General features: G+C 37.4%; 1 protein-coding gene across 2 annotated transcripts; it reads right to left on the bottom strand.

Moving 5' to 3' along the window:
* Positions 1–672: 672 nt before the first annotated feature.
* On the bottom strand, positions 673–26,965 carry MTO1 (mitochondrial tRNA translation optimization 1). Of its 2 annotated transcripts, XM_055330515.1 has the most exons (13): positions 26,652–26,768; positions 25,170–25,362; positions 22,129–22,328; positions 21,931–22,048; positions 15,575–15,864; positions 13,943–14,055; positions 13,665–13,855; positions 13,087–13,217; positions 11,520–11,724; positions 11,268–11,439; positions 6,651–6,769; positions 3,019–3,179; positions 673–1,158 (listed from the first exon to the last, which is right to left on the bottom strand). In XM_055330515.1, the coding sequence occupies exons 3-13, from the start codon at positions 22,321–22,323 to the stop codon at positions 1,057–1,059; spliced, it is 1,797 nt and encodes a 598-aa protein (XP_055186490.1). In that variant the 5' UTR covers positions 22,324–22,328; positions 25,170–25,362; positions 26,652–26,768; the 3' UTR covers positions 673–1,056. The 2 variants fall into 2 exon arrangements, with proteins under 2 accessions (XP_055186490.1, XP_055186489.1); XM_055330514.1 differs by lacking the exon at positions 25,170–25,362 and having other exon boundaries at positions 26,652–26,965.
* Positions 26,966–27,424: the final 459 nt, after the last annotated feature.

The raw sequence follows: 27,424 nt of genomic DNA, 5'->3' as shown, positions 1-27,424 counted from the left end.
CTGACTTAAAAACAGGGAAATACTAGTCACCAGTTACTATGGATTTGTCTTTAGTGTTAAGAAATCATGGACTTAACAGTTTCATAAGAAATTACTGTATGATATAAAATAACTACCTTTATTCTCCCTTAACCAGGTTGCCAAACATTTTCCATATTGTGGACCAAAGAAAGGTATGATAATTTCCAATCTATTTTACAGATTTTCATTAATGTTCAAAGATGATTACTGGTGAGGGAAAAAAAGATAATTACTGGTGAGGATTTCCTGCAAGAGTACAGGAATCTTAGAAGTCAACTTTCACCCTACATACTACATTCCTTTTTTTTTTTTTTTTTAAAGATTTATTTATTTATGATAGACGGAGAGAGAGAGAGAGAGAGAGAGGCAGAGACACAGGAGGAGGGAGAAGCAGGCTCCATGCCGGGAGCCCGACATGGGACCCGATCCCGGGACTCCAGGATCGCGCCCTGGGCCAAAGGCAGGCACCAAACCGCAGAGCCACCCAGGGATACCCTACATACTACATTCTAATGCTGGAAATCAGCTGAATGATTCCAGGTGATTTTGTATAGCTTAAAATTTGTAACCCCAAGAATTTGAGGACTTTGAATTTGCCTCATTAACCAAGCAAAAGACTATAAACTTTCAAAACAGGTTGGAACATAAGACTTTCACTTTGGTAACATTTAATGGACAAGGTCTTTATAAGTAGGCAAATCTATAAACTGAGATGTTTTTTCAGGTTTAGTTTTAAGTCCACCATTATTTCTCTGATGAATACTGCAGTTATATTAATAAAGAGTATAAATGTAGACTTTATAACTTTTTTCAGATACATAAAAAAGCACAGTTATAATCTCTGCCCTCTTTATAAATTAGTGACAAACCCATAATAACCTAATAAATTTATTATTTTAACAGATGCTAAATATAAATACTTTCTATATCCTATCTATACTCTTGTACTACTTAGAAGTCTTCTATGAATAAAAGCTATAACTGTCTCTCTTCAAGTTTATGTGTATCACATAAGCATTGATCAGTTTTGGGCAATTAATTCATAGCCATCTGTCTTTGCTGAGTGGTCTTCACAAATCGGAGCAGATTGATGATGGCAGCAGGTGTCACTCCAGGTATACGACTAGCAGCCCCAATCTAAGAATTAAAACCGTAAGAGGAACATAAGTGAGCTATGTCAAATCAAATCTATTTTGCTCTTTATAACAATCTGTAAATAATAGTTTATAAAATATTCTCAAACTGTTATCTTAATGTATGTTCAAAATAATTATAAAGTAGATAAAGAGAATGTAATAATTAATACCTTATTTATAAATAAGGCTCAGAGAGGTTAAAGCAACTTGTTAAAAATCACATAACTAACAGATGATAGACTACCTATTTTTCTTTTCATCAAACTAATGTAACCTGTTCAGCAATGTCTTGGGCAGTGCTCTATAATCTCATGAATACTTCTGTGGTGTATTGTGTGTGTGTGTGTGTGTGTGTGTGTGTGGTGTATTTATACAGTGAAATGTATGAATATTCACTTTAAGTGGTATGAAGACTACATAATCTTTTTTTTAAAGATTTTATTTTTTATTTATTCATGAGACACACACAGAGAGGCAGAGACATAGACAGAGGAAGATGCAGGCTCCCTCCCCACAAGGAGCCCAATGTGGGACTCAATCCTGGACCCCAGGATCATGCCCTGAGCTGAAAGCAGATGCTCAACCACTGAGCTACCCAGGCATCTCAAGACTAAATATCTTAGGTCAGGTCAGGTTTGCTACCAAAGGAGTCTGTAACAAACACTTGTCAGAGCTTTTTGTATTCTAGAATTGTAGCTATTGAGTACCTGAAACAGCTAGTATGACTGAAGAGTTGAATTCAGAGTTTTGTTTGATTTTAATTAATATAAATGGTCACATTTAGCTATCATATTGTGCAGTGCAGCCTATGACTATCCATAAAAACATAAAATGAACAGCATATACAGAGTTATAAAATATAAGCCCTATAAGCTTAGTTTCCATGATGATTATCACTAAGAGCATCATGTTTATATTGATGGAATCACTTCTCCCTTTAAAAATAATTTTTTTGGGGATCCCTGGGTGGCTCAGCGGTTTAGAGCCTGCCTTCGGCCCAGGGCGTGATCCTGGAGTCCCGGGTTTGAGTCCCACATTGGGTTCCCTGCATGGAGCCTCTGCCTGTGTCTCTGCCTCTCTCTCTCTCTGTGTGTGTTTCTCATGAATAAATAAATAAATAAAATATTTTTTAAAAAACTTTTTTTTCAAAGTTTTTTTTACAGGTTATTTTTTAAGTGCCTTTTACCGTATGAATCACCACTAAAAAAAGGCCACTGCTCATTAAACTATGATACACCATCCATTTTTAAGATACAACTCAGTTGCATAAATATTAAATGTGTATCTCAGAATCAATAAATATAGCCTATTAGTCTTTAAATATTTGTTATTAAAAGTCCAATACTATATATTATATAATAAAAATTTTAATTTGTTTACAGATACTTACAGACACACACACACACACACACACACACACGCACACTTAGACTGAAGCATGGGGTTCAGGACCTTTTTTTGGTTCCCTTCTTCCTCCTAACAGCTTCTAAGCCAACACTATGGAACTCCTAGGGAGGGATCCAAGCGGTGATTTTAAAACTACTCACATGTACTAACCTAATGTGTTTTCTTTTTTATCATGTATTATACTGGTTTGTTTGCACTGATGGTTTAGCATATAGTAGGAACTAGAGAATAATTTTAATCAACTCAATTCTTCTAGTTATTTATTTAGACTAAGTTTTTTGGTCTCTCAAAAACAAACCATCTGTCATACAAAGAGATATAAGAAAATACAAGGTTAGATTTTTTATGATGAAACAAAACATTAATTATGTGATCACTATAAATCAAAGTTTAAAAAATTAAAGCACTGGTTCTTTATTTATAACCCGCTCCTTTCCACTGCCTGGTTTCTTACCGTTTCTGGGCGAATGAAATGTAGCTTCTCTCGAACTTCATAAGACAAAGACACATCTCTGAGGGTTAAATAATCTAGGTCTTTTGGCAGTTGGAGAGCTTCATCCTGCTGAACCTCCTTTATTTGTTGTTGCTGATGGAACAACACTGATTCATAAGTGGCTGGTGAACAGAATTAATTATGTTATGATACTCAGATGATATTAACAACTTGTGTTTTTATAGTTTTTACAATTTACAAAAACTTCTGTATACGTTATCACTTTCAACACTTTTCCCAGCACCATGAAATAAGTGGGGTAAGCGTTCCCTTTTGTAGATGAGAAAATTGAGGCTAAATGAGAGCATATCTTGCACACCAACTGCAGCATTCCATCTGATAGTTTACTGCATGTCCTTTTCATTTCAAAAATCTGGAAAATTGGGGTGCCTGGGTGGCTCAGCAGGTTAAGTGTCTCCCTTTGGCTCAGGTTCTGGGATGAAGCCGCAAATCAGACTCCCTGCTTGGTGGGGAGTCTGTTCTCTCTCTCCCCCTGCCATTCTCCCTGCTTGTGTTCTCTCACTCTTCCTCTCTGTCAAGTAAATAAATAAAATCTTAAAAAAAATAAAACCTGGAAAATTAAAGGGCTCCTTGCTGGCTCAGGCAATAAAGCATGGGGCTCTTGATCTTAGGGTTGTAAGTTCAAGCCCCATGCTCATTGTAGAGATTACTTAGAAATTTTAAAAATCTGGAATATTAGAAGATACTGCTTTTCCTCTCAGTGCAAATTTTTCCCTCTCAGTGCTAACCCTCAATAGGCTGTGAGTTTGAATTTTAGGTCCTAAAGATAATCTGTTTCTTTAAGAAAATGGTTTTCAGAATGTCCATTATAAAGCTAAAATTTTTAATTAAAAATGGAGTTTTTTAGATGTAACAATTTAAATATTTTAAGGTTTTATTCAAGTGAAGTTAGAAGGATAATTTAGCAATTATTTTGTATAGCATTCTCTTCTTAGAAAAATAAACTCAAAACCTGTTTTAAAATCTAAATTGAGGGGTGTCTGACTGGCTTAATTGGTTAAGCATCTTCCTTCAGCTCAGGTTATGATCCCAGAGTCCTGGGATGGAGCCCCACATCGGGCTACCTGCTCAGCCGGGAGTCTGCTTCTCTTGCTGCTTGGCGCTCCACCTGCTTGTGCTCTATATCTCTCTGTGTCAAATAAATAAATAAAATATTTAAAAAATCAAATCAGATCAAGTCTAAATTGAGGTAGTCAATCTGTCCTGTTCAAGAAAGCCAGTCTTCCCTAAAAGTTTTGGTAATATCTGCTTCAGTTACTTGACTAGCAGTTAGAAAATCTCAGCTCTGGGCCTGGCTCTACCCTCTGAGTATGGGCCCATCATTATCCTCCTGGGCCTTAGCTTCTTACCTTTTTCCTTCTTTCCTTCATTCCTTCGTTCCTTCTTTTCTCTCTCTCTCTTTCTTTTTTAAAGTAGGTTTCATGCCAGCATGCAGCCCAATGTGGGGCTTGAACTCACAACCCTGATATCAAGATCTGAACTGAAATCAAGAGTCAGACACTTAACTGACTGAGCCACCCAGGTGCCCCATATCTAGAAATTGTAAGGGCTAACCCAGATGACTTATGATGGTCTTCATGGCAACAAAAGATAGTTGTTAAGTACACAGGCCTTGCTGTCAGACAAGCTAAGTTCAAATCCCAGCTCTGCCACCCACCAATTTTGTGATCTTGGGCAAGTTACCACTTAATGTAAAATTAAGACAATAAGGCTAAGACCCATTCTTCACAGGACAGTTCTAAATATCAAACAAAATACTGCATGTAAAGGGCTTAATACAAATTGTAATATGACAAATTAGCACAAAAACCTGTAATATAATTGTATGACTCATAAATAGACCCTATAGAAGTTCATGGGATACAAATGAGAGATAATTTATATGTTAAAGGTATATTTATTTAAACTTTCAAATATATATATATATGTAAATATATATCAAAACGGAGATAATACAAAGGAAGAATCCGAAGTTGATTTCTGCCATCAAGAAACTTCCTCCCTGGTGGGGGTGGGAGGCATATAGTGATCTGACAGTCAATGATATATTTTAACCTAATGTTTCTTTTAAGCCATGGATATAAATTAGAGTCTATATATGCCAGAGTCTTTAAAAAAACAAGGCAAAATAGTAGCTACTCTGTGGCTGAAGTTAGGGTTTTCTATGAACAAGTTAAATTATTCTGGATTATTCTAACACAAATCTGGTGATTTATGGATCAAAGTAAAATTGCAAACCAAGTTTAAAATATAGAATTTAGGGGCACCTGGCTGGTTCAGTTGGAAGAACATGTGACTCTTGATCTCAGGGTTATGAGCTCAAGACCCACAGTGGGGTGTAGAGATGACTTAAATAAACTTTATATATATATAAAGTTTATTATATTATAAAATTATATATAATATATATATACATAATATATAATTTAATCACCTGTTCTCAGGTGATAACAGCCTGAATGTTCAATAAAGTAATTTTTACTCAATAGAGAAATCATGATGTTGAAATAAAAGGTCAACATTATTTCTTAGACATTAGTGTAAGTGTAGTGTCTGGTCATTCAGAATAATGATTCTAGAGTTTTGGTGAGTTTCCCTTTGTTGCTGGACTTTTGGTAACTTGCATGGTGGGATGATAGGTAGCACTTGGGTCATCTGTATGTACAGCCAAAGCATAGCAAAGCGGTAGATCTCTGTGGAGCTAAAAGAAACTGCCATTGCTAGAGGAAATGCAGCATTCTTACCACTTTGGCTGATCTCCAAGGAATTTAAAGTTCTTTCATATTTGAACAGTACATCATTATCCAACTTCTCCTACCCTTCTTTCCAGCTCTTTCTATTCCCTTTTTCTCCAAATAATCTGCCACCTCAGGAAAAAACAGCTATCAAGATGCAGAAGGTGATATTATTCTCAGTATGTTTATGTCTGAAATTTTTCATAATGAAAAACTTGAAAAAATACAATACAACTACACAGTCATCTGTAGCTTTAATGGTCAGTTCACTGTTGGAAAGTATGAGAGCATGATATATGTTATAATGTATAGGGGCAGGCTCTGATTTCTTTGACTGATTCAAAATAAGTATTTGTTAGTAGAGTACTCCAGTATATTGTCAAAGCCAAAGACAGTATTATTTTTTTCATTGTTAGGACACCAGATGGGGAAGATGTAAAAGGAAGTTTAAGGAAAAAAAAAGTTTTGTTTTTGGCTTTTTTGGGTTATTTTTGGTAAACCTTATAGCATTTCCCAAACTTGAAATGTGCTCACAAACTACCCAAGGATCTTGTTAAAATGCAGATGCTTACTCAGTCTGAGGGAGACTGTGAGATTCCATATTTCTAACAAGTTCCGTGTGTTGCAATGCTGCTTGCCTGGGAACTCTTCTGTAAGTAGCACAGAACCTAACACTATGCTGGTTCCGTGGTAATGATGGCTCCTCTTAACACAGCGCTCTTTCTTTCTTTCTTTTTTTTCATAGCGCTCTTTCTTAATGAATCTGCTGTCCATTCATAATTTGCACAAATGGAAAAGCGAACATATAAGCATGTTAAGTAAAAAATTATCTTCTACCTTCTATTTTCAGTCTTTCAGCTAGCTCTCTACTTTCAACATACTTCTTCAAGGGCTCTGGAACAGCCTTGGCTAACAACTTCATGTCAACTTCCTCATACTTCAGAACATCTAGAGCTCTGCAAATACACAAAAGTTTCATTAGCACAGAGGTCCAAAAAACAAAACAAAAGATAGGGGTCCATATGATATAAGCCCAATCAAAAATAAGATTCCTGGGGCACCTGGGTGGCTTAGTGGTTGTCTGCCTTTGGCTCAGGTCGTGATCCTGGGGTCCTGGGATCAAGTCCCATATTGGGCTCCCTCTGGGGAGCCTGCCTCTCCCTCTTCCTATGTCTCTGCCTGTGTGTGTGTCTCTCATGAATAAATAAATAAAATCTTAAAAAAAAAAAGAATTTGATTCCTTGGAAATAATGCCAAATCTCAAAAATATTTTTTTAAAGATTTATTCATTTATTTATTTATGATAGGCATAGAGAGAAAGAGAGGCAGAGATTCAGGAGGAGGGAGAAGCAGGCTCCATGCACCGGGAGCCCGACGCGGGACTCAATCCCAGGACTCCAGGATCGCGCCCTGGGCCAAAGGCAGGTGCCAAACTGCTGAGCAACCCAGGGATCCCCGCCAAATCTCAGAATTAATACTAATATCAAAAGATACTCCTAATTCTTTCCAAGCACAGTCAGCAAAGCAGTAGATATGCAACACAATAGAACCTCAATAAGACTAGCATGTAGCTCTCCCCAACTCCTTTCCTTTATCATGAGAAATAGGTTTTGGTAAAGGTTGTATTACTATAATCCTTTTTTCTTCCCTTTCTTGTAAGGATAAAATATCCTCTGATAACAAGGGTCTGTTTGAATTCCCTGAGAATTTACATCTAAGTCATGGTAAGCCCTATGTCCTGTGAAGGAGTCATCCTTTTGCTTGCTCAAAACCAGCTGAAGATCTCTTTCTTGGTTTTGCAGAACTTCCCAAGTAAGAACAAGGGGCCCCTGTAAGTATGTTTTAAAGTCTCTTCAAAACAAACTGATGAAAATGATGGTCAAATGCTTTTCTAAAAAGTAAGGGATCCTAAGTATTCTTCTAGTTGGATATTTTCTAATTTAGTATTATCTCCATTTCAATTTTTACTGATTGGAAACTTTAGGCAGCTAATTCTCAGTTCTACTTCTACTACTCTGGTTAGGCTAAGGCTTCCTGGGCCAAAGCAAAGAGAGAGGAGAACAATCAATACATGCAGCAATAGAGACAATTGCTGAAATTCTCAGGCAACTTACATGGCTCACCAAGAGAACATGCCTCAGTAAATGCTGACAGATCAGATGAGATTTGCAGTAACTTGATTCATTGACATTTGTTAAGAAAGATCCAACAAGAGAGAGAAACTTCAGGTATGTTTCATCTCCAGAAGTTCTAGTGCTCCTTTGGCCAGTTTAATCCTTTCATACTGATCTCAGATTCCTTCTTGATATCTGACACCCCCACCTTCTAGCCCTTCCCAAAGGTGAAGTGAACTTGACCAGTTGTTGCTCTGTTAATTATACTGACTTCATTTACATTTGGCTTTTTTGGTTATAATTCATTCAAAAGGTTATTGGCAGGCTAACTAAAAGTGGTACATAAGGAGTTCCATTGTTGCCAAGACCTTTGTACAACTTAGTTGAACTATGGTACTGCCCTTGGCTCACCTCATTCTTGTGGTCCCAACTATGAAATATTCTGCAGTTTCCTTCTCATTTTGTTTGGTTCTCACGAGACTCACTGATCTGTAAAATTTCCTCACATTTACTGCCTTACTTTACTAAATTTGATATTTTCTCTAATAGATTAACGTTTCTGATAAATTCTGTCCATCCCAAATCAAATTAATTATCAAGTCAACAGAAAGTCAGATCTGTCCATCCAGGAGTGCCAGGTCTTCCCAGGTCTCCCAACCACCTTCTTTACTGTTTATTACCATAGTCATGCATTATCACCCTTTGCAGATGATTGACTTATTTTTTCCTCAGACCACTGCTCTGAGAATGTACAGAAATTCTGGGCAGTTCTGCTGTGCTCCAAGAGACAAATTAGGTCAATTAATTACAGAGGCCTCATCTCATAAGCTACAGTGAAACCATATAACCCTAAGCTCCAAAAGGGAAATGGCTGGGTTGTCTTTTAAACTATAGAACTTACTGGAACCATCTAATGATTAACCAAAAAAAGCATTATCTTGGAATCTATGACTTCAAAGAAAAGTGCTTGACCATCCAATTTAAAATTAAAAAAATAATACTTTATTTATAAGCCTTGGAACTGTTCTTAGATCCAAACTTCAAGACTTGCTTTGAATTGAGCTTAAGCCTCAGAGTTCAGAGCTCAGGCACAGAGAGGACAAGTTAGTATACCTCAACAGAACATAAGAGACAATCTAACACATCAGTGTATTTCCCTCTAATCTGGACAGGAAATGTGTGTGCAGTTACTTGTATATCTCTTCTGTTAAAATGCCTGTTCAAAGTCTGGTTCAACTTGCGAGTGCTTAGCACAGAGCTTGGCATGTACACTGTAAGTGCAATAAATGTATTTTGACCAATTTTCTACCTTTCTAGCTTTATATATCTAGGCATTGATAACGTGAGTTTATTTAGGGAGACTAAATGCTAGACTGTAAATATTCTGCTGAAATCAAATATGGTTTCTCCTGAAGAGAAAGATATTTTAATTATTAAAAAAAGCATTTGGCTAAATTGTTATTTTTTTAGTCACCTTAATATAAAATGGCTACTCTTGTGATTTGGTAAAAAACCTGATAGCCTTTCATTTATATTTTTATTCATCAATTAACATTTTAGACTGTGTTAAAAACTAACCCTACTAGCAATGTTACCTCAATATACATTAGTCACATTTAATACAATATAAATTTTAGTAATAAGAATTTGAAATAGTAAAAAAAAAATTTGAAATAGTACAATATTTGTCAAAACAAAGGATGACATTATAAATTCTTTGCACAAAGTCTGAAATAATCTGAACCTTCCTAAATTTAAACAAATACTGGAATACTGAGTGGATTATAAACGATGTTTATATTACTGTCATCTCCCAGTGCCACTTAGCTGATAAACATATCCAGTGTCCTCATTTATCAATCGGGCTGTCAATCCCGTGAATAAGATTCCCTGGTTTGGGTGACTACAATGCAGGTTCTTTAACACTTACTTTTACTATAATTAAAAATCTGCTTAATGTCTTCTAACAGTAGTGTCAGTGTTTTGGGAAATTCCTGTGAAAATGAAAACTTGGGGGGTTGCCGGGGTCGCTCAGCAGTTGAGCATCTATGCCTTTGGCTCAGGGCGTGATCCTAGAGTCCCAGGATCGAGTCCCACATTGGGCTCCCCGCATGGAGCCTGCTTCTCCCTCTCCCTATATCTCTGCCTCTCTCTCTCTCTCTCTCTGTGTCTCTCATGAATAAATAAAATAAGAAAAGATTAGTGATAATAAAAAGCAGCATTAAAATAGGTATGCCTTTAAGTCCACAAAATCCCTCACAAGAAAAACAGGGTTAAAAAAAGGAAAAATAAAACAGAAAAATATATTGGAGACATAGTTGCAAGATCAACACCACCATATTTGCTTCTAAGTTACAATAATTTTTTAAATTAAAAAAATGTTTTTAAAGATTTTATTTATTTACACAGAGGCAGAGACATAGGCAGAGGCAGGCTCCCCTTGGGGAGCCTGCTGGGGGACTCAGTCCCAGGACCTCAGGATCATGACCTGAACCAAAGGCAGATGCTCAAACACAGAGCTACCAGGGTGCCCCTAAGCTACAATGATTTTAGATTTATGCCTTCTGGGCATGTCCCGACCCAAATTAGTTTACATTTTTTAAATGGGGAAAAATGAGTGCTGAAATATGCAGATTTTGAGCCATGCAAAGTCCTTAAGAATACATCTATGAAGCAAAAGCTCTATATTAATGTCCTTTAGATTCAGAGTCCATATAACCAGAATAATAAAAACAAGGACAAAAAATCTAACATATAGAACTCTTCATGGAAGTCCATAAAATTTAACATAGTCTGCTTAACCAAAGAGGTTTTTGGGGCACCTAGGTGGCTCAGTTGGTTGGGTGTCCCACTCTTTGTTTCAGCTCAGGTCATGATCTCAGGGTTGTTACACTGAGTCCTGCATTGGCTTCATGCTCAGCAGAGTCTGCTTGAGATTCTCTCCCTCTGCCCCTCATATGTGGGCACATTCTCTCTTTCTAAAATAATTAACTTTAAAAAAGAGGTTTCCAACTACTCCATACTTATAACAGAAGGCAGATTAACAGTATTTCTTGGTTTGACCCTCTAAATCTTAGTAAAGCTAGAAGAACTCAATGGGAGCCACAGAAATATTATATAAAAGATAAAGATAATAATTTAGAATCATATGTATATTTAATACTGAATAAAGAAATGGGTTGTATCTAAAGGATTTTGAAAAGAAGCCAAAAGTAAGCTAAATTCATTTAAAATACGGAATCTAAAAAATAAATTAAAAAAGGAATCCACAGGTAATGTCTCTCTGAAACAATCTCACTTTTTGTAAAAAGTGAGAAAAGTCTATATTAAAAGTGCATACCTGAGTGGCAGACTTTTAACAATACTTATAGAAGCCTCTGGAATTAACTTTTTCCATTTAGAACTTGAAAACTCAATGGATTTTAGCACAGAAATGCCTTCTTCCAAAGAAGACTTCATCCAAGAAGCTCTTTCATATCGTTGTTGGGATACACATCCAACTTCCTTATACCCTAGAAGAGGGGAGGAAAAAGAATATAATGAGAGAGGTTTTAAAGAGAAAACCTGGTTGCAAGACTCAGTGAAGGGTTACCTCGGAACGTGAGCCTGCTGTCGGCATTATCAGGGCGCAGTGACAAACGGAACTCTGCTCGGCTTGTAAACATGCGGTATGGTTCGTTGGTACCCAGTGTGGTGAGGTCATCAATCAAGACTCCTATGTAGCCTTCTGTTCGGCTGACAACAAAAGGAGGCTTGTGTTTGACCCGAAGACTTGCATTGATTCCAGCTATCACACCCTACAAGAGGACTGAAATGTTTAAAAGGCCATTATGAACAAAATAAAGAGCTACTCTAGTTAGAACACTACCTGGAAGAAACAGCATCAGGTAGTAAGAAAGCACACACTGCCCAGAAGAGTGAGAACAGACAGAAAATGTGGTACTTCTTCAAAAACAGAATACAGGTAATGTACCACTTTAGAAGGTTATGTTTCATTGTTTTCAAAAGTATTTAACGTTCCTGATAAGCCTTAGGTGGGCTAATATATTTGTAAAAATCCACTCATAAAACCCTTCTAGCCTTTTCCCACTTTTAAGTAAAAATAACATACTTCTCACTTGAGGAATATGATAATTTGTAACAAAGTAATGTTGAAAGAACTTAATTTTCTTTTTCAAAAAATCTCAGGGATGTCTGGCTGGTTCAGCCAGTAAAGCATGTGACTTTTGATCTCGGGGTTGTTAAGTTTGAGCTCCAGGTTGGGTATAGAGATATTTGAAAATAAAATCTTTATGAAAGTATGTATTTATTTATTTTTATCTTCTTAAAGATTTTATTTATTCATGAGACACAGAGAGAGGGAGAGAGGCAGAGACACAGGCAAAGGGAGAAGCAGGCTCCATGCAAGGAGCCTGATATAGGACCCGATCCCGGGTCTCCAGGATCACACCCTGGGCTGAAGGCGGCACTAAACTGCTGGGCCACCCAGGCTGCCCTATTTATTTATTTTTAAAGATTTATTTATTTATTCATGAGAGACAGAGAGAAAGAGAGAGAGACAGACATATATAGGCAGGGGGAGAAGCAGGCTCCCCATAGGGAGCCCAATGCAGGCCTTGAGCCCAGATCCCAGGATCATGCCCTGAGCCGAAGGCAGATGCTCAACCGCTGAGCCACCTAGGTGTCCCTAAAAATAAAATCTTTTTTAAAATTTCAAATGCAATAAATCTAATCAAATATGGTATCAGACCTAGGAGCTCAGAAGACAGAATTAAAACCACAAGTGTTTGGCACAGCATAAGGTATACAGTCAATGATACTGTAATAGGGATATGACAGGACAGATGGTAGCTACACTTGTAGTGAACACAGCATAATGTATAAACTTGTCAAATCACTCAGTTGTATACCTTAAACTATTATAACATTGTGTGTCAACTGTACACAAATAAAACAAAATATAACCACAACAAAACCCACAAGTTTTTAAAAATTCTATTGTATATAGTAGCCACCCATGAAACAGATATAAGTCTTCTATTACAATTTATGAGTTGTATTATCTAAGATCTATATAGTTATCACAACAGAAATTAAGAGGAGGAACACCAGTGAAACAGTCTTTTTTTGTTTATAGTAACATTTGAACAACCTCTTACTTGAGCTGCAGCTTCCTCATAACCAGTAGTGCCATTTATCTGGCCAGCAAAGAAGAGCCGTTGCACCAAATGAGTCTCAAGAGAAGGAGTGATCTGACGGGGGTCTAAGTAATCATACTGAACACCATATCCTGACCAAAGAAGAAAAAATACAAAATAAGTAAAAACAGAGCTGGATTTGTCTCAAAGTAGAGATGCAAAAATTATCATTAAATGCTCTTGAAAAACAGGGCCACCTGAGTGGCTCATTCGGTTAAGTGTCTCCCTTCAGCTCAGGTCAATGATCCCAGAGTCCTGGGATAGAGCCCCACATCATTGGGTACCCTGCTCAGCGGGGAGCCTGTTGCTTGCTCTCCCTCTGCCTGCTGCTCCCCCCTGCTTGTACGTACTCTCTCTCTGTCAAATAAGTAAATAAAATCTTTTTAAAAATGCTCTTGACAAAGAATATATTTAAATACATGGATGTTGGGCTTTGTCTTCTGAGGCTCTAAGGCAACTATGACTGTAACTGAGACCTCCTCACTACCTGCTAAAGCAATGCTGAGCCCATATGGAGGGGCAGCTATGATTCTCTTTACCTGGTTGAATCATTTTAGCTTTCTCCAAGCCTTTGATGCATGTAATCATTTTCTCTTGTAATTCAGCTGGCAGTGTCACAGATAACCCTTGAGGGTAGATGAGCTCAGAATCCATTCCTTCAGGTTCCAACCAAACCTGATGTAGACGGTTTGGAAAACGCAAAACCTTTGATTCAATGGATGGACAGTATCTAGAATAGGACAATGAAATTTTAAAATTTAATGAAGCAAACAAAAGAGGGTTGACATCATTCTTTAATGTGATGTTTTGTCCTTACCGGGGTCCTCTTGTAGTTTCCTTAATATGACTATTAAGGTGAAGGTTTTCAAGGACAATCTCATCCACTCTAGGGTTCGTGTGAGTCAAGTAACACGGCAGCTGATCTTCTGGCTAAAATATAGGATTATTTATAAGAATATTTGCTTCTTTACTAGTTTATCTTTTACTCATATAAATTATACACATGACATACACGTACTTTACAAACATTAAACCCATGCATAATGCTGAGTACTAATGAAATATTCTTGCCAAAAGCAACCCAAAAGATGAACCTAAATTCAAACAAGCCTACCAGTTTGCAGAAAATATGGAAAATGGAAGAACATATTTAAGGCTCCAGAAGGATAAAATCAGAGAAATCTAGACTGTGGGAAATTCTAGAGAACAGATTACTCAGTTTCTTCCACATATAAATGTCAAAAAAAAAAAAAAAAAAGAGAGGAACTGTTATTATGAGGCAAGTCATCCAACTCAATGTGTAGTCCTTATTTGGTCCTCATTTTCTGGGTATGATCATGCTATTGTGGTTGGTTTTTACAAAGTTCTTATCTGTTAAGGACATATATCAAAGTATTTGTAAGTGAAATGACGTGATATTTGGGACTGTAGCTTAAAACTTCCCAAGAAGAAAGTGTTAAAGAAAAATGAAACAAGAATGGCAAAAAATGTTACTTATTGAAGCTGGGTGAGACAGATTCATTTTGCTATTTTTTTCTACTGTCCATAAACTTAAAATTTTATAATAGGCAGTTTACAAATAAACACATTAAGAAAGTAGCATCACAATTTACATTTTACCAATGCAAACATATAACCTGTTCAAGATAGCAGAATATTTGGGGCCACTTATCAGGATAACACTCATCAGAAACTAGGACCATTGGTTATCAATCCTCAATTCTAAACATACAATATACCTTTTAAAAATAATTTTATAATTTTTATATAATTTTTTATAATTCCAAAGGTAGGCAAAAGTATCCTGTATTCTTCAAAAATACCAGTATCACGAAAGATATCCATATCTGACTATGAACTATATTTATACCAAATAGCACTGTATCAATGTTAAATCCCCCAAATTTCATTATTGCAATGAGGTTATATAAGAGCATGTCTTTGTGCTTAGCTGAAATCCATGTTCAAATATTTAGAAATAAAGGGTCATGATCTCTGCAACTTACTCTCAAATATTCTGAAAAAAGAAAACAGTAAGAATGTTTATACTACTGTTTTATAGATTAAATATCATATAGCTATATATTTCTATATAGATAAATACAGTAAAATATTAACAATGGGTAAATTTCAATGGTTTATAGAAGTTTGTTTTATGGTCTTGCAATGTTTATGTAAGTCGCAAATTGTTTCAAAAAAGTTTAAAAAGGCAAAATTATTGAAGTAATGAAACTTAAGAACTTATGGGGAAACACCCAATTAGCTAAATTAGCTAATCCTTTTAAAAATCACTTTTTTGCACCCTAAGTAATAGTGATGTAAGATGAATTGTGAAGGAAGGAAGGAAAGGAAGAAAAGAGAAAGAAGGGAAAAAAAGGACAGAGGGTCTATATCCTGCTGTGAATAACCACTGTCAGCTGTACGGTTAGGTTTTCATAAATTATCTTACCTTAATCCACACTGTCTCACTGACAAAACTGAATGGTATGGATGGATTATCTGGTGTCTGTTTGTTTAGAATGCTAAAATTAACCGACTCTTTGGCAATTCGGGGTGGAGTCCCAGTCTTCAATCTTCCCACCACAAACCCCAACTTCTCCAGAGTCTGAGCCAACCCTACAGAAGGCTGATCCCCTAAACGTCCTGCTGGATGCATCTCTAATCCAATTACAATCACACCTCTCAGGAACGTCCCGGTAGTCAGAACCACACTCTCTGCATGTACTGTGCTTCCATCCGCTAAAGGATAAGAAAGAGCAAAAATTGTGTCCTGTTAACATAGATCAAATTGAAATGTTACTATTTTACATTAGAACTATAGAGAAACTGTCTTTAGAAACTTGAGAAATAATTTTAAATGAGTAAGAAAGCTATATGTTATTAATACCAAGAATCCAAGACAGTTATGAGAACATAGTAACATCTAAGAACTAATTCACATGTTCCTAAAGCCATGTCAGTACTGAAAAGTTAGTCTCAGTTAATTTTTAAAATTAATTTTAGACTCCTGGTTAAATATGAGAGACTACCTCACATGATTTCTTCTCCCTCCTGAAATAAAGGTGCAAAAAAGGTATAAACCCAAAAGGACAAGTAATGGGAAAGAACTTGTCAAAAGATGAGAACTTTCAAAATATTTTCAGACAGAAAGCAGATGGAAGAACAATAACTGATTTCACAGATGGGAAAAGGATATAACTCAAGAATCTGAGGGAAACATACTAATAAGAATGAAATCTCTCTCTCTCTCTCTCTGTCATGAATAAATTAATAAAATCTTAAAAACAAAGGGGGGTGGCCAGCCTCGGTGGCCCAGCGGTTTGGTGCTGTCTCAGCCCGGGGTGTGATCCTGGAGACCTGGGCTGGAGTCCCACGTCAGGGTCCCTGCACGGAGCCTGCTTCTCCCTCTGCCTGTCTCCCTCTCTGTCATTAATAAATAAAATCTTAAAAAAAAAATGAATGAAATAATTTGCCCTGCACAACTCGCAAACTGGAGAACCAAGAACGAGAACTGAAGGATGTAATAATGAAGGCTGGAACTGAAATGAGAGAAACGGTTAAATCTATATATAAAGGTTTTGTGTGGAGAAAGACATAGACATGGCCAACAAGTGGATGAGAAAATGCTTCACATGACTTGCCATCAGGGAAATATAAATCAAAACCACAATGAGATACCACCTCACACCAGTGAGAATGGGGAAAATTAACAAGACAGGAAACAACAAATGTTGGAGAGGATGTGGAGAAAAGGGAACCCTCTTGCACTGTTGGTGGGAATGTGAACTGGTGCAGCCACTCTGGAAAACTGTGTGGAGGTTCCTCAAAGAGTTAAAAATAGAACTGCCCTACGACCCAGCAATTGCACTGCTGGAGATTTGGAGATTTACCCCAAAGATACAGATGTAGTGAAACGGCAGGACACCCGCACCCCAATGTTTATAGCAGCAATGTCCACAATATCCAAACTGTGGAAGGAGCCTCGGTATCCATCCAAAGATGAATGGATAAAGAAGCTGCGGTCTATGTATACAATAGAATATTACTCAGCCATTAGAAACGACAAATACCCACCATTTGCTTTGATGTGGATGGAACTGGAGGGTATTATGCTGAGTAAAGTAAGTCAATCGGAGAAGGACAAACATTATATGGTCTCATTTATTAGGGGAATATAAAAAATAGTGAAAGGGAATAAAGGGGAAAGGAGAGAAAATAAGTGGGAAATATCAGTGAGGGTGACAGAACATGAGAGACTCCTAACTCTGGGAAACGAACATGGGGTAGTAGAAAGGGAGGTGGGCAGGGGATTGAGGTGACTGGGTGACGGGCACTGAGGGGGGCACTTGACGGGATGTTGGCAAATCGAATTCAAGAAAAAAATAAATATAAAAAATTAAAAAAAAATAAAAGGTTTTGTGTGTAGACAGACCTTTATAGGAAAATGTTTAGATTTATTCTTTGGATAAGAGGGGGATGGATTTACCAGTTAGTCAGACAGAGTTTCAGTTTAGGATGATGAAGTAGTTCTAGAAATGGGTTGTGATAATAGGTGCACAATATTGTGAGTGTACTTACTAATACTGAATTGTACACTTAAAAATAGCAAAAAAAGTTAATTTTATGTTATGTACAGTTTACAATAAAAATTGTATTCTTGTGCCTGTAAAATACAGAAAAGGTTTAAAATAGCATTTAAAGTTACCAAATTAAGTAACAAGTATAAACAAGCTAAACGTATAAAGGTCTGCACTAATAAAAACAATAATCATTACATCTGGAGAAGAAAGGAAGACGGGGAGAAAAAAGGAAATGAAAATAAAACTAATAACTATTCCGAGAGGAAAGTCAGTAAGCACTGACAGAAGAAAGAGAAGCTTAAGCATATTATATGAAATCATAGTTACTAAAATAATCACTAGAACAAAAACACAATCCTTTTTAAAAAAGAAATAGCTCCCAAAAGCAAAGACACAGTTTAAGTGGTTAAAAAAAACAAAGTACAGAACAGTGTGGATAAGATACTATTGCTATCTGATAAAATACATACATATTGGGATGCCTGGGTGGCTCAGTGGTTGAGCGTCTGCCTTCGGCTCAGGGCGTGATCCCAGAGTCCAGGGATCCAGGCCTGCATCAGGCTCCCTACATGGAGCCTGCTTCTCCCTCTGCCTATGTTTCTGCATCTCTCCGTGTCCCCCTCCCGTCCCCGCTCTCTCTCTGTCTCTCATGAATAGGTAAATAAAATCTTAAAAAAAAAAAAAATATATATATATATATATCCATATGCACTGAGATACACACACACAAACACACACACACATACAGATGGAGACTACACAAGAAACTAGAAGTGCTCCTGAGGGAAAAAACTGGTTGGCTGAGGAACAAGATGAGAAAGAGACCATCTTTTCACTCTACATTCTTTTGTCCCCTTTAGGAACTGTTTACTATGTATATATATTCCCCACTTAAAAAAATTAATAAATCTATAATAAAAATTACTCTTAAAACAAGGGAATTAAGTCAAGTTCTGTACTTTAAGTGATGACATTCTCTAGACACTTGAGGAAGGCCATGTACATGAAAGTAAGCAACCAAAGAAACAGAATAAAGAATCTGAAGAAAACAACACAGATCAAAGGAAACTTCAAAAATTAATATAATCCTTATATGGATTAAACAAGATATTAATTCAGAAACCAAAACAAGATGCTAAAAAACAATGAGAAAAAAGGACACCATTTATAAATGAAAATATGATAAAATTTTAAAATTCATTACAAGGATTTAGACAATAAATTTAAGGAAGTTTTCAAAGAAAGTATGTCAAAATGACAAAAAATAAAACTAGAAGCATCCCAGAAGACCAATTCAGAAAGGGATAGGAGTTACAAGAAACAAGCATGGAAAAACAATAGAAGAAAACATACAGATCAAGGACAGATTTCCAGATTAAAAGGGAACACTCAGTATCTCAACATAATGAATGAACAAAGAGCAGACTAAGGGACACTACTTTAAAATTTCAGAACACCAAAGACAAATACAAGGTCCCAGAAACTTGGGGATCCCTGGGTGACTCAGCAGTTTAGTGCCTGCCTTTGGCCTGGGGCGTGATCCTGGAATCCTGGGATGGAGTCCCATGTTGGGCTCCCCACAGGGAGCCTGGTTCTCCCTCTGCCTGTGTTTCTGCCTCTCTCTCTCTCTGTGTCTCTCATGAATAAATAAATAAAATCTTAAAAAAAAAAACAACATATCCCAGAAACTTTTAGAAAGGAAAAAAACCTTCCATATACCAAAAAAATATATAAATATGTATTATGCTTTTTTATTATTGTTTTTATTTTTATTTATTTTTAAAGATTTTATTTATTTATTCATGAGAGACACAGGCAGAGGGAGAAGCAGGCTCCATGCAGGGAGCCGGACATGGGACTTGATCCCGGGTCTCCAGGATCACACCCTGGGCTGAAGGCGGCTAAACTGCTGAGCCACCCGGGCTGCCCTTGTTTTTTAGTAGGCTCCACACCCAGCAAAGAGTCCAATGTGGGGCTTGAACTCACAACACTGAAATCAAGATCTAAGCTAAGATCTTGACACTTACCTGAGAGCCACCCAGGCACCCCAAGTTTTTTTTTTAGATTTTCATTATTTTTTCTTCTAGTCCATACTGATTTTTTAAAAATTTTTATTTAAATTTTAGTTAACATACAGTGCAATATTGGTTTCAGAAGTACAATTCACTAATATATCACTTGCATACAACACCCCCCAGGGCTCATTACAAGTGCCCTCTCACAGAAAGTGAGAGAGGCAAACATTAACCCAAGCAAAGAGGTATATGAAAGCAAACAAACATAACACATTACTCAGATCTGTTCATTACTACAGATCCAAGTAGTGGACAATATTCAAACATAATAATATAAATACTATCACCAAAATTTATAACATAATTACATTAGAAGGATAAGGGGAAGAAAGTAGTGGATTAAAGAGAGCTACTATAAGTTAATAGATAACATCTAATACTGATAATTTAGGGAGTACAAAAAAAAGCGTATTATTTAGAAATTTATTAGTGCAGACCTTTATACGTTTAGCTTGCTTATACTTCTGTTAATTTGGTAACTTTATTTTTATTTATTTATTTTTTAAACTTGGTAACTTTAAATGCTATTTTAGACCTTTTCTATATTTTATAGGTACAAGAATACAATGTTTTATTGTGGTAAAATATACATAACATAAAATTAACTTTTTTTTTTGCCATTTTTAGGTGTACAATTCAGTATCATTACGTACATTCACAATATTGTGCAGCTGTTACCACAACCCATTTCTAGAACTACTTTTATCATCCTAAACTGAAAGTCAGAAATATATAAGTACATATCAGAAGTGAAACTGAAGTGGTTAGGTCCGTAAAGACAGATAATTGTTTTTTCATATGAACTTTATTTATTTATTTATTTTTATTTATTTATTTTTTAATTTTTATTTATTTTTTATTTTATGATAGTCACAGAGAGAGAGAGGCAGAGACATAGGCAGAGGGAGAAGCAGGCTCCATGCACTGGGAGCCCGATGTGGGATTCGATCCCGGGTCTCCAGGATCGCGCCCTGGGCCAAAGGCAGACGCCAAACCGCTGCGCCACCCAGGGATCCCTATTTATTTATTTTTAAAAGATTTTAGTTATTTTATTCATAAGAGACACAGGAAGAAGCAGAGACACAGGCAGAAGGAAGAGAAACAGGCTCTTTGTAGGAGCCCAACGTGGGACTCGATCCTGGAACTCCGGGATCATGCCCTTAGCCAAAGGCAGACGCCCAACCACTGAGCCACCCAGGCATCCCTCATATGAACTTTTCAATTCTATTTTATTTTTGTAAATATTATGTGCATTTTTTTTTAGATTTTATTTATTTATTTGAGAGAGAGAGAGAGCATGAGAGAGCACAAGCAGTAGAGAGGGAAAACTCCCACTGAGCAGGATTCCAGAACCCTGCCTCAGTCAAAGGCAGCCGCTTAACCGAATGAGCCACCCAGGTGCCCCTGCATGTATTATTTTGATTCAAAAATTAATTCATGGGGCACCTGGTAGCTCAGCTGGTTAAGCATCTGACTCTTGATTCCAGCTCAGGTCATGATCTCAGAGTTGTAAGATTGGGCTCTGTACTGGGTGTAGAACCTGCTTAAGATTCTCTTTCTTCCTCTCCCTCTGCCCTTCTTCCTGCTCTAAAAAACTTAATTTGTAACTCTTAAAATATATATAAACATTGTAAAATACAAATTAAAAAACTTAAAAGTCAGGAGAAGGAAAAATAAAAATTACAACAGAAGGACCAGGAGAAAAACACATTTATGTAGGCTATAAAGTATTACACTAAGATAGTATAAATGAGCCTAGAATTTGACTGGTTTTTTTTTTTTTTTAAAGATTTTATTTATTTATTCATGAGAGACAGAGAGAGAGAGAGAGGCAGAGACACAGGCAGAGAGAGAAGCAGGCTCCATGCAGGGAGCCTGATGTGGGACTTGATCCTGGGACTCCAAGATCATGCCCTGGGGCGAAGGCAGGCGCTAAACTGCCAAGTCACCCAGGGGTCCCCTTGACTGAACTTCATGACACTCAAGATGAAAGGAAGAATATGATTTTTTTAATGTAGTCTTCCTCTTCTATGAAGAGACAGCACAACAATTTCCTAAAATAAGCAAAACATCTTCACGTTCTGTCTAAAATTAATTTTTCAGTCTGACACTGTTATTATATCTATAATAAGTACATAATAAGTACACACCTAAAACCACACCACTGACACGACATTTCCCAGTATGCTCAGGCTCTGGTTCTGTAAGAATAAGATCTTCTACAGCTCCCTCCTGAACAGTAAGCAGCGGTGTATTTAGAATTTCTTTCTGTCAAAAGAGAACACAAGTTGAAACATAACATTAAAATAATCACTACAATCTCTCCTGTTTTCATGTCCCATCCTTACCTGCATGTTCCGCTTATAGAGTTTCCTATCAATTTGAGCTCTCAGACCCCAAACAGCTGGTCCCTTACGCCGGTTTAATACTTTGTAATGTACACCAGACTGGTCACAGATTCGAGAACACAGGCCATCCAAGGCATCAACTTCCCTCATTAAATGCCCCTTGCCAATGCCACCAAAGGAAGGATTACAGGACATCTGACCTAAACAGAAAAGACATCAAATGAATAGATGAGTACCCTGCACATAGTGTTTAATAGGGAAATGTCTGTACAACGGACTAGAATCATCTCAAACAATAAAAAAACTTGAAACAAATGTTAGAGAGAAAATTAGAAAATCTCAATGAGATACAGGAGTCACTCAGGGCATCCTGGAAAACAAACCACTGACTGTAGTTTCTTTTGAATCTTTTCCTTGACGCATATTTTTACTGGTTCATTAGGTTGTCTTTTCCTTTAATATGTGATTTTGAAATTCTTACTTTATGAAACCTTCCCAAATCAAGATACTTTTAAGAAGTCCAATTTGCATTCCTAGTTTCTAATTCAACATATTATTTCACATACAAATGTTAAGCTATTTCTTCTTTAATGATTTGAGAGATAGAGAGGACATGTGAGCAGGGGGAAGGCCAGAGGAAGAGAATCTTCAAGCAGATTCCTCATTGAGCATGGAACCCCACGTGGGGCTTGATCCCATGACCCAATATATCATGACCTGAGCTGAAACCAAGAGTCAGACACTTAACTGACTGAGCCATTCAGGGGCCTAATTTTAAGCTATTTTATTAAAGAATAAGAGAGAATAGTATAATGAATTCCCAGTTATAGACTCGGGTCCAATCTTACATCTTTTATAGCTCTACATGCTTCCCTCTCTTTCAGACATTGTATCAACCAGGCCTTTTTTGTTTAGGGGAAAAAAAAAAAACCACAATAATTTAATCACACTTGAAATATCTGAATTGTTACTGAGTAAGCAATCAAAATGGAAAAACTAGAAATGTGAAATGACATCACCAAGTATAATTTTTTTCTATTATTCTATATCACTCTTAAGTAATCCTTTTCCAGCCTTTAGAGAAGATAGATTTTAGATACTTTAAAAAAAAAAAAAAAGGTCTTATTTATTCATGAGAGACATAGAGAGAGAGGTAGAGACCCAGGCAGAGGCAGAAGCAGGCTCCTTGCAGGGACCTGATGCAGGACTTAATCCCAGGACCCCAGGATCACGACCTGAGCCAAACACAGATACTCAACCGCTGAGCCACCCAAGTGCCCCTCAGATACTTTTAGTTTAGAGCTCATAACTCAGTGATTTGCTGGTCATATTTTGCTTGGTATACATGAAGCTTTTGTTAAAAACAAACAAAACAATGAATGAGAATATACTTTCCAGCTCACCACTGTTCCCATTATTCCATGTTGTTTTACATCCACCTAGCTTTATACGTTTAAATTGTGTCTAACTTCTAGAGTATCTAAAGTTTCTTTTTTTTTTTTAAAGTTTCAATCCCTGTCTTAAAATATTGATACTCATAAAAATGACTGAGTTTTTAAAAAGATTTATTTATTTAAAAGAGAGAGAGAGGAGGCTGCAGAGGAGCAGGGACAGGGACGATGCACTGATCCTGGAGGCCAAGGCGGGGGTATGGGCTCAACCTCACCACCAGGAGACTGTGATGTGAGCCAAAACCACAAGTTAGATGCCAACCAAGCCACCCAGGTGCCCCAAAATGACTTAGTTTTTAACTCCCATTATAAATCAGTTAATGTTTCAAAAATCTCTAATCCCACTAATTCCTGACATTTTTCTCAAACTTTCATTCCCAGAGATGAGTCTCTTTATACATTGGTGAGGGGAAAAAAACAAATACTGCAATTCTACCACTTCCTTATATCTCTAAACAATTTTTAGGCCCTTTATTGAATTACTGTATATTATATACATATCTTAAAACTTACATTTGTGAAAGTCACATGCAAAGAAATCCTTGTTTTTTTAAATTGCTGAAAACCTTTTCTTAAGGAGATATATTTATCAATGTTGAGCCCTTCTCCTTATGGACATAAAAGTTGAACATGCCACTTTTCTTTTGCTTAGCCCTCAAGATCGTTCTCTACATAGAATTCCAAGAAACTAGCATTCATTTCCAATCATTTGGAGTTGGAATAAGAAAGTCATCTGTATTCTTAGGTAGACTACTAACGTCCCAAGTGTGGTACCAGTACTCGGGGCTGGTAATGGTAATAAAAATGTATAAATCCATCCATTTTTCCTTCTAGTGAAGAATTTAGATTGCCTATGTACCATAGAAAAGCTTATGGTAAAACAACAGTTTAACAGCTGACCAGTTAACAGATCAGGCACTGTTTAAGATGATTTGCATATTTTCCATCTTAAACTTTACAGCAAACTGAAGTTAGTACTGTTCTATTTTATAGAGAAAGAAACTAGGGGTTAAAGAAATTGTCCCTTGTCCAAAGTCACACAGCTAGAACTCAGTGAAGCCTGGATTAAAATTCAGAATGTCTAACAATCTCTTCAATGATGAGCATTCTTCATAAAGTGCATAGGTAGTGTGACACATAATAAACAGGCACACAGGGCTTTTTCTCTTTCATTGTGAAATGCAAAAGTAGTTGGCCAAAAAATATTATTTTCCAGGTTAGTAGAAAAAAAGCCTGGGGCACCTAGGTGGCTCAGTCTGTTAAGCATCTGCTTTTGGCTCAGGTCATGATCCCAGGGTCCTGGGATCAAGCCCCACATCAGGCTCCTGGCTTAGAGGGGAGTCTGCTTCTCTCTCTCCTCCTTCTCTCTGCTTGTGATCTCGATCTCTCTCTCAAATAGATAAATGAAATCTTAAAAAAAAAAGGAGAAAAGACTTTCTGCCTCTAACTTTATTATTGGCAGATGATAATGACTAAATCACAAGACAATTCTTGCCTTTTGCATTCTTAGGTCAGTTGAACTTTCTCGGTCAAAGCTATCTTTCTGAGGCCAAGAAGAAATATTTAAGATACTTCACTATATTAAATTACCTTCCAAATGAGATTTTGATTTAAAAACAAAATTGTCCGGTTGCCTGGGTGGCTCAGCAGTTGAGCGTCTGCCTTCCGCCTAGGGCGTCATCCTAGAGCTCTGGATCGAGTCCCACGTGGGCTCCCTGTGAGGAGCCTGCTTCTCCTTCTCTGTCTCTGCCTTCTCTCTGTGTCTCTCATGAATAAATAAAATCTTTAAAAAAAAATGTCATCCACTAAGTTCATCTATAAGAGTTACTGTCTCTGAAATGCATTTATTTAAAAACAGATTGTATTGCGTTGGTAGAATAATATGAATATGGGTTTTGATAAGAATCTCTTTATCCCTTACAGACCTACATTACTTATATTTAATGATCGTCTTAGTTCAATATTTTTTTCATTAGGTTTTTAAATTATTATTGAAAGGTAGTATCCATTCTTTATTTTTTTAAGTGTAAATAACGCTGAAATGTAAAATAAACAAACTGTAATCTTTTGGGTAATCACATCACTCCCCTCTAAAAGAATCACGGTTAACAATATATATCTCTCTACAGTTATGATTTGAATGGCAATTTTTAAAAAGTACTTGAGTATCAAATATGTGATTTAGTCACAGTATTTGCAAAACAGTTAATATTTCTACTGTCGATGGTTAAGCGAAATGCAGGAGGAAATAAACAGGCGTGCATGATTTACAAAGATGATGTTTCAGCTAGCATCTATTATGGTGCCAGAGAGAGATCTTGCTTTAAATTACAGCCGTCCACTCATTGCCTATTAAGTGCGGAACAAAGCACTGTCAGTTCCTGAGCATAAAAATCAGGAAATAAACACCTGTAGAGATATAGAATGCAATAAAAAGTAGCACTGTTGGGATCCCTGGGTGGCACAGCGGTTTGGCGCCTGCCTTTGGCCCAGGGCGCGATCCTGGAGACCCGGGATCGAATCCCACGTCGGGCTCCCGGTGCATGGAGCCTGCTCCTCCCTCTGCCTCTCTCTCTCTCTCTCTATGACTATCAAAAATAAATAAAGGAAAAAAAAAAGATTACATAATGATTTAAAAAAAAAAAGCACTGTTCTTCAAAAGAGCTTCACAAAATCTCGAGAGAACACAGCACTCTTTTAACAAATAATTCGTAACAGTTGTTAATTCACTCTTTTTCCCCAAAGCGACCAACTAGTAAAGCATAAATGACAACGAAGAAGAAGCTATCAGCTTGTATTCTTAGCTTCTTCCTTTCCCAAGGCACGGCCCCTAACTTCCCCAACTAATTACTTCTGTCAGCAGCAGCACAACCCACGGTCCACCGAATTGCCTAAACCAGGCAGGCCCACATGATCTGTGAAACTCAAATAAGGATAAAACCACAGACACTAAGATTCTCACTAGCCTCGGGGGAGGGGAAAGGCTGCCCGCACCAGGTACTGGGAAGCGGTGAAGCGGCATATTGGCAGCTTGCGTCCTACGCCAAGCCCCAAGCTGCCCACACTCCTCACCGATCGTGTCCACGCGGTGGGTGAGTAGCAGGGTCCGGGAGCCGCACCGAGCAGCAGCGGCGGCTGCCTCGGTCCCGGCATGGCCTCCGCCAATGACTACCACGTCAAAGTTCGGAGCCGAGGGCGCCGCGCCGTCACCGATGAACCGGGCCAACGGAGGGTGTTTTTTGGTGAGGGAAGCCACGACCCAGAGACCACAACCTCGGACGGAAAACATGGCTGGAGAAAGGCAGAGTCTGACTCTGCATCTGAAACGAGATGGGCGCAAAAACTTAGGGTACGAGGGAAAGGCTCCAGGGCACAGCCATCTTTGCTCTGACGTCACAGCGTAGCTGTCTACGTGTAGCGTCAGCGCTGATTGGAGCTTTGGCGGGAATTTACTGGAGAAGCGGGACTCCCAACTTTGCTGGTGGCCAAACTGGTGTGAACCTTGTTTCAAGGTCTCGGTGGAGGCTTTTGATTTCTTATGGCTGTTGATTGGTGTTTTTCCTACTTGGTCATTTTCGGCAAGTGGCAGCCCTAATAGCCAGGTGGTCATCTACAAGCAATGATTTTGATCACTTTGCCTTAATAGATTCTTTGAATTTTCTCGTAGACTATCACCTGGATTTTTGTTTATGAAGACTAGTCTCTGAATAAGAGGAGATTGGAAAGCAGTTAGAATGTATTTGTGGATGAAAGATTCATGATGGCTAATTAGGGGAATCAAATGGTTGGAGGTTAAATGTCCAGCCTTTGGAAATTGACATTTTTAAAGCCTTCCATAGAGAGGA

This window comes from Nyctereutes procyonoides, unplaced genomic scaffold, assembly GCF_905146905.1.
Source record: "Nyctereutes procyonoides isolate TBG_1078 unplaced genomic scaffold, NYPRO_anot_genome, whole genome shotgun sequence".
Classification (NCBI taxonomy): Eukaryota; Metazoa; Chordata; class Mammalia; order Carnivora; family Canidae; genus Nyctereutes; species Nyctereutes procyonoides.
The sequence above is the reverse complement of the archived record's forward strand: the minus strand, read 5'-3'. Positions and strand labels throughout refer to the sequence as shown.